This window comes from Triturus cristatus, chromosome 7 (genome assembly GCF_964204655.1).
Source record: "Triturus cristatus chromosome 7, aTriCri1.1, whole genome shotgun sequence".
Taxonomy (NCBI): Eukaryota; Metazoa; Chordata; class Amphibia; order Caudata; family Salamandridae; genus Triturus; species Triturus cristatus.
This window is the reverse complement of record NC_140590.1, coordinates 910,978,594-910,993,096: the sequence shown is the minus strand read 5'-3', so window position 1 is coordinate 910,993,096 and position 14,503 is coordinate 910,978,594. Positions and strand designations below refer to the sequence as shown.

At 40.0% G+C, this 14,503-nt stretch overlaps 1 protein-coding gene across 6 annotated transcripts in view; it reads right to left on the bottom strand.

The window, feature by feature from the left end:
* The window catches only part of TENM2 (teneurin transmembrane protein 2), a 2,740,530-nt gene that overhangs the window by 55,394 nt on the left and 2,670,633 nt on the right, over nucleotides 1-14,503 (bottom strand). For all 6 annotated transcript variants that reach the window (XM_085617838.1, XM_085617837.1, XM_085617839.1 and 3 more), the window contains 2 exons: nucleotides 13,259-13,434; nucleotides 10,676-10,911 (listed from right to left, as the gene is read on the bottom strand). In XM_085617838.1, the coding sequence (XP_085473964.1) occupies nucleotides 10,676-10,911; nucleotides 13,259-13,434 (412 nt within the window). The remainder of the gene's footprint in view (nucleotides 1-10,675; nucleotides 10,912-13,258; nucleotides 13,435-14,503) is intronic.

The following is a 14,503-nucleotide window of genomic DNA, read 5'->3' as shown; positions in this document are numbered from 1 at the left end:
GCATTTTCTATTCCTGGTTTACATCAAGTTCTAAGGTGCAAATTATCCATGTGCCTGGCGTGTGAAAATGCATTCCTCCCACTACAGAAGGGGGTGGTAAGCCGTGGGAAAGGCAGGACTAACGTGTTAGATTGCACGTGACCAGGATTTTCCCATGTAAAATTAGGCATGATAGGCTATGAGCATGACCCCCATTACAGTCTTACTGTCGAAAAGACTTGAGTAGGCGCGTTTCTAAATTAAACATCTAAACTGGTTGAATGAAGGCCGATAACATCGCAGACAAAAGTAGGTCTGACGATTTTTTTTGGGGGGGGTTGGGGCTGTAAACAGATGAAAATCCGCCATGATGGTCAGAGCTGTGTCCTGATACAACGGGGAAAAAGAGAAATGAGCCGCCGCGGCCGCTGCAGGTAAGAGCGGTGAGGCAGTAGGGCCGGCGGGAGGGATTTCGAGAGACAACCACAAGGAAACATTAAATAAAGAATTATTTTTCCCTCGTGGTCGTCTCTCGAAATCTCCCCCAGCAGCGGCCACGGCTGCAAATGAGCACACCTGCAGATCAGAATGGGGGTCATTTTTACTGCAATAGTGGAGGTGCAGTTGCCCAATTCACTTTCTTTTGCCCAGACCTAACCACAGGCCCAGTGCCCGTACCTGCCTTTGCCTTGTGGTTCACAAAGCTAGCTCTTGCAAAGGTTCTAAGGCACCTGCCAGGAGAAAAACTCTGTTTTCAAAATGAAATGTTCCTGAATTGGAGATATTCAATCACAAACGATGGCTGATGGCAAATGACCCCTTCTCGGATGGCCAGTGCTCAAAGATCTTTAGTCCAGTGATTCGAGGAGCTTGCAGGAAAGCTTTCCAATACCGGCCTATCTAGGGTGACCAGATCGTGAGACCCAAAAACTGTGACATATCGCCAAAATAGAGGAAGGAATACACATTTACATCAATAAAGTGGCAAAGAATGCCAGCCCTCATCCTCATACAAACACAGAAGAGGCACTAAGAAAATAAATAGAATGTTATTTTGAAAACCAGCATCATACCTGTTAATTAAATTTCTTACTCATAACAGCTGCTTACTAGCCCTGCTATGGTACACTTAAAAAATTGCCTCTCACAGTTTTCAGTTTATCCTCTCAAAAACCACGACATGAGCCAATTTTACAGAAATCTGCCGGTACAACTGTTGAAAAACTGGGACAGTCCGGGTAAATCTGGGATGCCTGGTCACCCTAGGCCTATCACTAGGTCTGTTGGACATCTTCATAAACCAACCTCATGACACGCACTTTTCACTTTGACTGGCACTTAGAAACACTTAGAAATGTGCATCCAAATAAGACTCCGTAATCTAACAGTGCCCCAAGTAGTGCCACCGTACCATCTCTGGAGACGAACATCTTCTTATAATGACCAATGGCATTTGACTCTTACGTCGCGAACCAACTTACCATACTCCAAGAAGATTTGTTTGTAGAGTCAACACCGCTGTCGTAAAAACCGAGTACCTGACTTGTGTTGTACTCTTACTACTAAAGCCGCCAATCAGGGCCTTTTTTACTATGAACAAAAGTAACTGGGAAAACTTGGAGGTAAAATAATTAATTTCAAAGCAAATCATCCATATCTGGTGGTTTCACTCAGGCCGTTTTCTGCAGGAGGTTTTGCTGCCCTGTATTGGGCTTTAGGATTTTATGTCCACCTTCCCTTTAATGTGGTGATAAAGGGAATCTAATCTCCCTGCTGTTATAATTACACCCTGTCACTGAAATAACGTTATTTAAAGGTGCCAGGGAACGATGTGCCCTGGCATAAATGTTGATACACAAATAATTAAGCAACCCTGGCACTAAGTGTATATTGCGTGATTTTGGGCAAACCACCTAATCTCCCAGTGCCTAGAAATTGTACATATGCTGAAAATATAATGTAAATATATGTTATTTACTTGTGAAATGGAAATGTGTAAATCTAAATTGGATAAAAAGAGCACAGTTGCTACGGGGCTAGCCTTATGCTATACAAATAGCCACACATACATACATACCTTGTATAAAGCTATTATGTGCAGTACAGAAAGTACCTTTGATGATTGATAAGTAGACTCATTCTGGTATTGGAATTATTTTTCACTACCATAGAGAGTAGTTGCAAAATAGAAATCAATAATTCATTAGAGTCAGGCATTTTTCTGGACATGTTGATGAACCCTCATTTAGGTAGAGAATGTATCCAGTGTACATAATTACATTTAGTTCTCTATGGAGCTGCCCTTTTACATCTGCTGATATGGGATCCTAAATACATTTCAGATTCTTGCATAGTAGTGCATCTTTTTGAGTGGTCATCTCCATTTTTTACTAACTGGTATTTTTGTTTTTTAATCTCTGCACAATGGCCCCGGTATTTGTTCTCTGACCCATAACACATGAAAAATTGTCTAACACCTATTTGGCCTATTTAACTTTCCAGTGGAAGTATAGTTTGTGCTGTAGGAAAATACCCCAATGGGATGGAAAATGTAAATATCACTTGTGGATTGCAGCGCATTGGCCATCAAGTAGGCTGACAATGAAAACAGGTCTACCTGTCTAACCTGACTCCCTGGTACCTGCAACTTTTAAACCTGCAGGTGAATCCTTTCAAAAGAATTCTTTTTGAGAGACAAAAACCTTAAGATCATCTGTATTTAAAAATGGTACATGCAAGAATTTAATGTTAGCATGTATCTACAGTGCAGTGCTGAATTTGAGCTGGTGTTTGCTGGGGCTCAGCACCAGTACTTAATTCTCAATACCGGCACTTATGGCAGTCCACCACATGGTGGAGATATTTGTCTATTTTTGAGGATGCTTAATAATTGAATATAGATAAAACATTAATCAGTTGTTACTCCCTTTCTTAAAACTTTGTGTGACCTGGAATAGTCTGAATTGTCACACTTTTCGGAGTGTGATGGTTAGCAGTGGTGATGTCAATGCCATATCAGGGGCAATGGGTGGTGCACGCCAATGTGACCTCCTGAGAATGAACCTGGCACTTACCTTTTTACAAATTAAGCACTGCTACATAGAATAAGCTCCAAAAGCTATTTTCACTGTTAGGAGCTGTGGGTGTCCAATGAGAAAAAATAAAGTTTGGAATAAAATCATAACTCTTCTGTCTCTGGTTTTTAACCAGCTACTGGCATAATTCAAACAATATTTGTAATGTTTAGTAAAAATCAAATTCAGTGGTGAAGTTGAATTTGTAATAAATATTTAGGAAAAGTGACTTTTAAAAAGTTAGACTTTGTCTGCCTGAACCTTCAGGTGGCCAATTAGCATTAGCCTTCCCGCAGCTCGCCTGTCAGTATGTCCCCTTAAAGAGGGGTGAAAACAGCTCCTAGATCAGAAACAAAAAGCTTAGGGCTTTTGGCAGGTATGAGGTACGTGACATATATCATGTTGTGACGGACAGCTGGGAGGGTTCAGGAACGTCATTAACTTGACAGAAACCAGGTTGAGCCCTGCCCATTCATAGTTAAGTGTAAAGGGAAACTTGGGGAAGAAAAGCCTTTTGTCTCCTGGGCTCTGTGTAGCCCAGAGTGAGACAGACTGGTCACAGAACCAGTTTGGTTTCGCTGAGGAGGAGGGATCTGTTTTTTTCTTAAACCTACCCAGGACTGGCACCCCATCCGCCTTCAAGGGCACAAAGGTGATGCTATCTTGGATTTCACTAAGAACAATGCACTGTGACATAGTTTGCAGTAAGGCAAACAGCATGTGCTGCAAATGTGGAAATGTTCACCCTTGGGAGTGTTTTCTCATTGGTTAGGAAGTGCCTGGGAGTCTTCACCACCCACTGACACATGAATACTACAAAAGTAGTACCTCACACATAGCTCATCAGAACACTTCCTGGACCTGTGGAAAACAGACGAGGACTGGACCTGCTGTTTGAGACATGTGTTGAGATCTGAAGGGCTGAACCTGCTCCCATTTATATGGAAGTCTAAGAAGTGGAGTCCAAAGGTTAGTTGGCTGACCTTCTCTGTCACTACAGTGACTCAACAAAACTGCTAGAATCCTTTTTGTGAAGAACCCAGCTGACCACTAGCAACGGGAGCAGAACAGGACTATGCTGGCGGCCTCTACTGGAGTGCTATCCCTGAGGTCCTGGTACCTCTAGAAGTGACCAAGAGGAGCTGCTCCAGAAACTCTGAAAAGTTGGAACTTAGAAAAGTTTTTGACTTCAAAGACCTCTCAACCGTGAGCAGGGCCTTGTGGGAACAGAGGCAGATTTCGAGTGGACTTCGTCAGATACAGCTCCAGACTTGCCCTGATGGATGATTTTGAGCTTCATAAAAAGAATGAGTTAGAAGGTAGAAATCTTGAATGGGCAAATACATGAGAATAAATCTGCCTGACGAGTGGACTTTGGCAGCCGCAAAATTTAAATTTCCCCCTTTCTGAGCATTTCCAGACAAAACCAACAGCTTCAGTGGGACCACTATAAGCAGCTATCTGTCTGCAGGAAGACTTCAGCAGTTACAGAATGCAGCCTTCCCCTACTGGAGGATTTCAACTTCCATTTTAGAGCCCAAGTCAGAAGGACAAATGTTTGACAGGGACAAATCTGCTTCGTCTATCCAACTTGCGCTTCATTGTGATTGGCCTAAAACTGTATCTTGGTTGAGGTAAACTGTGAATGTTGACTCTTGGTTGTTGCTTTACTTTTTCTTGGTTATATTTGCTTTAAATCCTTAAAAATCACATCTCCAGTTCCCCAAATTAAAATTTTTCACTTTGATATCATTTTGATCATTAAAGTTTGCTCTACTTTCAAAAATTAGTTGTGGGATTTTTATTGTGTTGTGCTTAGACTTTTTAACTGTTTTGTTACTGCTAAATATTTCACTCATTTTTTAAAGGTAGGCCTATCCGCTCTATGACATAGATATCAGGGGAATGAGCCGAGGTTTATAAATAATATTAAAACTATGCTTTAAGTTATAATTTTAAAGTTTGATACATGTAAAATCTTTATGGTTTAAAGACACACTTTGACAGAACCTTTGTATCAACTATCCAATGATCGCCTCTAAGAAGCTGGCAATGGTCTTTAATTAGTGGTGGGAGAAAAATTTCACCCAAATGCTAAATTCAGCTGTGAAACAATTTTGTAGACTCTGGAGTCCTTTAACTACTCCCACACTCGCACAAACCAATTGAACACCACAAAACCCAAAGAAACAGCACAATTTTATTGTTTTTCATAGATGCCGCAAGAAAAGGGTTTTTGTCACAATTCAAGTGTTGCAGATCATAAAAAGGGAAGGAAGAAAGTGATTGAGTGTATGCCAGCTTGGATTGGAACTCCTTCATCGCTGGTTTCTGTTCGGTTATTAAATATGCTGTGTAATCTTAAGCAGCTCATTATACCTTGCTGATCCAGTTGCTCAAGTATTGAGCAACGACACTGCTTTGCGTTAGATTGGAGACAGTGGAAACATTGTGGTGCAAGTAGAAATAAATCCTTCTGTGCTTTAGCACATCAAAGATGGAGTGGAAACCCATAGTTCTGAAATGTGTGGGGAATAGATGTATCCTGCTAGCTACATATGAATATATCTTGGTATTTGTGCATCTATCTTAATATTTATCTATTTTCCCATCCATCTATCTATCATATATCTATTATGCTCTATGATATAATACATTACAATTGAGTTCTGATGTCACAATACCTGTTGCCGCTAGACAGTGTAAGAGGCAGGCCACTCATCAGATTTATTAACGTTATTGAAATAAAGAAAACTAGAATTATCCTTTCAGTTCTTCTGAACTGTTTTCCTTAAGTGACCAGCTGTTCGAAGAACACAGCAATTTTTGCAAGCATATTCATTTTTTCAGGGAATTTTTTTTACAGGAAAGGAGGAATCTAAATTATAGCTATTTTTGAAAGGGACTTACATTGAATGGCATATTTTATGTTTTGCAGACCGTGTTAACTATCGAAGAGCAAATTATTGTGGGTCTGGGTCAAATTGTCAACAGCCTCTCTTTGAACATCGAAGAACTTATGAAACTGCACCTTGGCCCTATTCTCACCAGGCTGGATAACCTTGAATCACTTATACTCCAGGCAAACAAAGGTTTTACTACTAGCTCTTTGGTATGCATGGGTATAGCACAAAATGGGCATGCCAAGGTAAATTGATGTAACAGTCAACCACAAAATACTGGGGTGACAATTATTGGTAGTAATCCAAGGGTGCCAGATGATTCACAGCAGTTCTCTAGAGATAATAGGCAGAACCTAAGTTGTAGAGATCCGCAAGGAATGACTGGTCAACCAATAAATGGCTGAGCCCAAGGAAGTGCCCCAGATACAGCCCTAGCCATATGTAATTCACTTAGGGGGGTACCTGCAAAGACAAGACAGATGTATGGTACTGAAATCACCAAGCCGAGAGTGTCCAAGCCCAATAGCCAGGTGAATCCGAACAATGATGTCCTACATTTACCCCCTGAGTCAGCTCCGCTCGTGACTGTCTTAGTAGGAGTCCCACCCTTATTGGAAAATAGCAAAGAGACAACAAGGGACCTAATTCATAAGGTAACACATTGGATGGGGAAAACCTAACCATATGGTCGTACCTTTGCCCCTCATATCATCATGGCTAGAAGAGTGGGCTGGGTAGGGAAAACCATAAGAAAAGATAGGAGTGGGGATTGCATTGTGGTAAATGTAACTCATCCTGCCCATGCAAGTGCAATGTTACAAGGCCAGATAAGTGCCACTGTTGCCTCGGGTATAGAGATATTCCCACTCTGCTATTTCTATCCAGAAGGGTCATTACAACCCAGATTTGAGGGCAATAGATACACTCAGGCCCAAGGGAGGGTACCGCAAACTAATGAAGTCAGCCCTGTCAGGACCACACTAATTCCACTTTCAAATAGATTTGCTCCTTTAAGGATCATGGACAGTGTAGATTGACAGCAAATTCCTTCAGCGACCATAGTTGGTAAAAGTCATTCAGTAAGAGTACAACCGATTGGTCCGCTAGAATCACTATGTGACAAAGTGACAGATCCCTTGGCATGTATGCTTATGACATGGAATATTGCTGGTTTGAAGGCAAAAAAAGATGACGGCCAGTGGTCAAAGGTAATAAGGGAGGCCCACATCATTGCACTTCAAGAGACCTGGGATACATCTGATTCTTTTATAATGGATGGCTTTGCCCCTTTTTTCAAAGCTGCCTGACCCTCTATTGCCGGTAGAGCAAAGGGTGGTTTACTCACCCTAATTTCTCTTAAATTATCCTGTACCATTAAGGATCTCCCCAGCTCATCGCCACACATTCTAGCAGTAGAACTGACCTTTTTAAATGGGGAAATATTGGTGATTGTTAATTTCTATAACTAATCTTGTAGAGATTTCGAGAGTGAACATTTGACTGGTCTCGATGTCTTCTTAGAGGAACTTGCACAGGGATGACATACTTCCTACGATCTAGTCATAATGGGGGATTTTAATATTTATCGATGTAAATTAAATTGTGAGGGGGAGCCCGATGAAGATTTACCACCAATGGTCCATTTTGAACATTCAAGGCAAGGCACCCATCTGGATAGTTTTTTAGCAAACAATAATTTATACTGTCTAGAGCCGGGGGAAGAAAAAGAGGTGATACCATCTTTCTTTGGTAGAGGTTGCAGTTCCACTATAGACTATGTCGTAATTTCAGCCCCCATATACAAACATATTCGGGAGGTTAGGGTGGTTCAAACCAGTTTTAGTGACCACAATCCTATTATTGTGGTAACTAAAGGCTATTTGGTCTTTAGGGGCGGAGAGCCAAAAGCTTTGGCTAATGGGTTTTTTCGAACAACGGCCCAGGACCGAAAGATAAGATGGGAGAAAATTGTCCCGGAACTCTTTTTACATGAGCTATATACTGAGGGCAAAGAGGAAATTGAGCGTTGTATAAATTCACACAGTGAGCCGACAAAAGTATTAGAGGCTTATGATCGACTAAGTAAGCTAATTGGTAATAAGCTAACAAGCAAAAAGTCTGAGGCAGGAGCATATGAGGCAAAGTGGTTTGACGCCGACTGTTCCAAAGCTCATAAAGCCCTAATGGTTGCCCTAAAATGCATACCTAAAGACCCCGAACTGATTAAATCTTGTAGAAAAGCTTATGATTTAGCTTTAAAATCTAGGAAGGCTTCACTGAGGGATCAGGCTTGGGATGATGTAACACAGGCGTGTTCACAAGCGGATAGTGCAAAATTTTTGAAAGTTGTAAAGAGCTCATTTTTTTAAAGACAACAAAACAACAAAAGTAGAATGTGTAATTCCAGCTAACAGGTGGGTTGGCCACTTTGAACAAATCTACTCAGAGGTTGTTGGAGAACCTATAGGTCCCTTCTGGGCACCTAGCCCTTTACCCCTAGACCTGACTGTGGACATAAAAGAAGTTCAGAGGGTATGTCCGCCAGGAAAGACCCCGGTCCTGATGGAATACCGGTGGACCTTTACAAGTCAGATGTGGGTGTATGGGCGAAAATTTTAACTGGATTGTTTAATGCAGCCGTAGGGCCAGTCAACCTCATTCAAGGTCAACAGCGATGATATTGCCAATTTTTAAAAAAGGAGCTAGGGAAGACTCGGGATGTTATCACCCAATTTCTTTATTAGACTCCGCAGCAAAGATCATGGGAAAAGTAATTTTAGACCGCTTAGCGACCTGGCTGGAAGAGAGGGATGTGTTATCAGAACTACAATTTGGTTTTCATACAGGGAGAGGCACAGTAGAACAATGCATGAACCTACTCATGATTACCAGTAAATACACCCTAGCTAAAAAAGGCCGTATGTCATTGGCGTTTATGGACTTAACATCCGCCTTTGACAGGGTAAATAGGTCTAAGTCATGGCACTTAACAATAGATACTGGGATGGACATGAACTTAGTAAATTTCCTGCAAAACTCTATTTCTCACTAGGAGGCAATTAGATAGAGAAAGAAAATAACTTATGAAACCTACGTGTAGATATTTTATGATTTTAAGTCCTGGTATTTTAAGTCAACCATTTTGGTCTTTTGTAAATAACCTGCACCACCGCTTTATTTTATCTAGGTTTAGATTTAGTTGTATTCACTGGCTCCTAACTGTACCTAAAGGCTTCTCAAAGTTAGGCTCTCTGCAACCATGCACATGTGACAACTTCTCTGAACAAGATATTTTGCACTTTATGTTCTTCTGTGGCTTTTATACTGAACTGAGAGTTACATATATTCTACCACTTTTTAAAGATTGCTATTTTGCACAAGTTAGGCCAGCACTGACCTACCTACAAATGCTTTCTTCCCCCTTTGTTTGTTATGGGGTTGCATGTTTTCTGTCAAGGGCGATCCGTAAACTAAATAATATGGTGGGCTTACATTCATGATTTGGGTCATTAGAAAATGTCTGCCCTTTGTGTTTCTATAACTTTCTCTATTTTAACTTACAACATCAATGTCTTTTAAAAAAATTAACATGTACTTTTATGGCCATCATGTGGCCGAATAAAGTTTTAATTGATTGATTGTTTTGTAACAAATTATCCGCTGTATATTGATAAATGTAATTTTGTTCTGTGGATTCCAAATATATTCTGCATATTTGTAACCATGCTGCTTTATAAGAAGAATAAAGAGATCAAGTTTAAAAGCATGTTGGAAAAACTTATTGGTGTGGTGTGACCATGTATTCTAAGGTATAAAATACTTCTGCCATATGTTTACAGAATATTACAAGTTGTCTCCAGTAATATGACAAGGGACATGAAACCTCTATATGGATCCTCCGTATAGTGACGGAACCCCTGGAAGATTCACAATATTTTTATAAGGTAGGGCAGAGGGTACTTTAAATATAATATAATATAATATAATATGATGTGAAGTAAAGTGATGTGACATAGCTTGATAAAATAATCTCTCTGACTACTTTACTCTGCCATCTGTGCTAGTAATATGCAATATAGGTAAAAAAACTATTTAAATTGCTGCTGATACTGCTCATCTAGTTTGATAAGTGTATATTGTTAATACACTGACTTTTTATTTATTTTCAAACTATGCAAAATATTTATGTTGAGGTATAGCTCCTCCACATTTCAGAAGCTTCTGAGAAAGATACTTGAAGGAAGTGGGGATGGAAATTACAGTCCTTGACTCTGAAACAGCAGGATGACAAACCTGTACAATTAAGAAGAGTCTGCTCTACAGCATACATTGAGGATCAGGGAATTGAAGCCTTTTCGATTTTTCCTGAAGTTCACCATGAGGAGAAGGGGCAAAGAGAAGTATTTTCAAAGGGAAGATCCTTGTGAGCGCATATTTCTTCCCCATAAGGTTTCCATTTTGCATGGTGGGTCATGAATTAACTTTGGTGGTACGACCAGAGGTATCTGATGGACTAGTAAGTTTTTTCTAGTTAGGCATGGTGACCGCTAACTGGTCGCTTTCTTGAATACCAGCTCAATATAGACAAGCACCTCAAAGTTCAGCACAACAGGAGGAAAGGCCATATATACAAGTGTTTATAGTCATAAAGCAATATATTTTGCATGTAGAGAAGTGAGTTTATTTGGCGTTTTAATCTTATATAAGTATAAATCTTACCCTCAATTTTCTTCCAAACACAATTATTTTTCCTTTGGTCTGCTCTTTTCTCATCCGCCACTCGATGGAGTTTAAGCCATTGTCCGTAGGTAGTGAAATGTTGCGGCGCCCAATTGTAGGGGTTGCAGTACCAGCCAGAATGTGCGGCTCACTATGGAAGCTGATACCCATTCCATTGGCATACATCACCCGCAGAGTGCCGTTGGTGCAGAGCTGGTAGCTATTCCGCACTTGATCTAGGACAACAGAGAGCAACTTGTTAGATAACTATGTTCCAAAAGGATGGTTAAATCCTTCCTCCCTGAGACATGAGTGGTCATAAAGTGAACAGCTGTAACTCGGCCACTTCTTGCATTTGAATCTTTACCAATGCTTGTCCCTTTTCTCTTTCTTCCACATGGGACGAACAGAACACGATAGAAGTCATGGTAAACAAATGATGTAAATAGAAAGGTGGAAAGTAATAATTAAAGTGCGTGGAACGGAGATTCCCAAACAAACACAGACATTTCAACTTCATCATCGAGTGCATGTCGGAGCCAATTTAGGTTTTCCAATCCACATTTAGAAAGAGTGTTTTAGTAGTGATACAAACAGTCTTTGGGTGGTTTGAGAAACAAATGCACATAGGGAGGTTTTACGAATAAATTCGTAATTCAGTGTGTCAGTCATCAATCTGGAAACGTTTAGGATGATAGAGTCCAAAACAAGAGGTGTGCCAATTTAATAAATCTGTACAATATCATACGGCTACTTAAATCTTATTTTATTGAGCACCAAAAGTATTTCTTGCTGAAAAAGGAGATGTTTTTCCTTTTCCTGAAAGATGCTATGCATCCAATTCATGGAGAGAAAAAACAAGGAAACCCTAAGGGTCAGACGGGACCAAGGGTAGATATATTTTTAAAGCAACAAAGGTCCCATACAAATAGGATAGGTATAGTATCACCATTTTTACAATCAAAAACTGGAATTATCCATGTACTCAATTAGAAAGATAAATGCAATTTATTAACAATAAAGTAGAAACACGTAATATGCAGGGGGATAAGTGAGCAAACCGTGAAGAGGTAAAAAGGAAATCAGCCGATTTCCTTACCACAGTCAAGTGACTTAAAAAGTGACTTTTCAGTGTGTGCAAAAAATGAAAGTATAGAAAGTCACAATCAGCTTAACATCTCATACTCAAAGGTAGAATACATAATATAATTTAGAGTTAGAGACGCGAGTGCATCCAATTCATTGCACAGAGAGGTCCTCAGTCTGAGCGGGGTGGAGAATTCCAATCCCTATAATTCCAAGTGTTGCAGTTAACGCTGTATTCCCGCAACGTTCAAGTAACACATTTGCATCAGTCAAACCTTCCACAATTTATCAAAAATGTGCAGAAAACGCTGATACATTCAGAAATTGATAAACTAAGCTTGTACTTCTGCCTGAAATTCCTCATTTTCCCATGCGAAATGCAGAATCTCTGGCATTTACTACACCCGGTTAGTTTCTCCCCTGGGCTATCTGTATTTACAAGGTTCAGTGAATACCCCGACTCAGGGTCGTAGTCGTTTCAAGACTTGTACCATCACCTACACGCAGTAAAGCATCCTGCCTTTTATTATAGCCAAACGTAAGGCCCCATTTGCTTCTAGTAATCAAAGAGGAAGCCTTATTCACGAAGAAATCAGAGTTCAGCACAACTTTCACTGCAGCAGCACTCATGCACAGATGTGTTTCAGTGGACTCTGAATGCCAGCACACTTGAGGCCTACAATAAAACTGTGCGCGCTCCTGTTTAATGAATGACGAATTAAATGACACAAAACAAGTGCTGGCTGACTGTGGAGTAGACGAACCCATGATACAGTATTTCAACTGTTTTTAGACAAAGGCAAGGTGGGTCTCTTTTACATGAATACAAGTCACCCTTGAAGCAAAGTTCCTGTTTTATTTCTTCTTTTAGCCTAATCATGATCTCCTTTCTCGGAAAGTCAATCAAAGGAATGGCTAATTAATTCATTTCTGAAAACTGACATTTTATTATTCTGAGCAATATATAAAATACCACTTATGTAAAAACAGGTGACCACAAATAATTTGACAATCACAGCCGTCCAGCAACCAGTTGCTACTTTGGGAATAGAATTGAAGCTTATACAATAAAATGCAAAGTTGGAACTAACAAAATGAAATAAAAAAGCATTAATTGTCCATGACGTAAAACCCTACAGAACAGAGTTGTAAGGCCATTGCCAAAAACGGAACTTATTAACTGTGGGCTCACACGAAAAGCTGTCCCTATTAGACTTCTCTGGCGGCTTGCCTCGCTCTCATGCCTCTGTCTGTGCATCTCTATCCCCCAGTCTCCATGATTGAACACTGTCAAGGAGTCTGGAGACTTTGCTCACATTGTCATATACATGAATCATCCTGTAATTTGCAAACATTAACTGTTTCTGGAGTTCTTGCATATGCCAATCATGGAAGATTACTTTGTTAGGAAACAGAAAAAGTTTTAGATTTTTTAAACAAAAAGCTCATACATTGTGGCAAATAGTTATTTAACATACAATCTGAGGGCGCACATACCTTGAACCACAGTATAAGAAGCCTCTACCGAGGAGAGATTGGTGATCACAGTGACATCATCGTCCCTGTTGGAGTTCTCAATATCGATGGTGATGGATTTTTCCATTTCTCGGTGTAGACTTGTTACCACCCCGGTTGGGCGGGTCACATTGGTCAGGCGCCCTTCATTGTCATAGCTAAAAGTTCAAGACAAAAAGAGAAACATGGTCTTCAGAGCTGCACCTTTATAGGTTTGGTGTTATTTTTACTAAACTTATACATATATTACTGCTCAGAAGGGGGTTTCAGACAGCCCTCTTCATCCTTTGGTCTGTTATTGTGTCATTCACATTTCTTTCACCCATAATGCCATAGAGCATGAGGCAATGGGCGAGCCCATTTCAGTCATTGGTTATCTTCACTGTGAGTAAAGACAAGCAACCAGCCCTTTGACGAAGAGCACATGCACCCACAGAGTAGCTTGGTTTAGTGCCATGTACTACGATATGGCAATATATGCCTTGTGAGATAAAACCTTTTTTTTTGTTTTTAGACAATGTTTTTTTCAGGATTGGTTGAGGGCCAGTAGCTTCTTAACAATACAGTTTTACAAAAAACCATGACAAAACAAACATGACTAAACCAAATGACTGGTGGGCAATACTAGACCTATAGGCTTTGCCAGTGCTTGTTGAAAACAAGTGACTGCCGTTGGAAGGGAACCACAGGAGAGGAACTTGTAAAATGGACCGCGTAAAATGAACACATTATTTTATAAATGTTCCTTAATTTTATGTTAGATCATTTCACACTGTGATTACGTTTCTCTAGTAAATATGCATGCACAAGCATAATAATTTGTGTATATGGGCAGAGTGACACACACAGACACTTGCACATAGACAAATTAACAGATCTGAAAAATGTTTGATATACATATGCATTAAATGTGAGCAACACTGATTTTTTGCAACATTTTGTGAAATGTACTTGGCAGTAATGTTTGTGAAAATGAAATACAACAACACACCTTGAGCTTAAAATCACACCAGATACCAGTAGGCCTCTGTTTAAACGATTCAAGGAAAATGTCTATTGACCACAATTCTACTGTACCCCACGTAATACAAAAATGTAACATTTTATAAGATTTTACCCATGGAAGAACATTGTTCAGACTTAATTTGTAATCTCTTGTGGGAACTTCAGTTCCTCAAAAATCAGAATTCTGAGACTAAATTATCTTGAAAAAAGTGGGAGAATGTG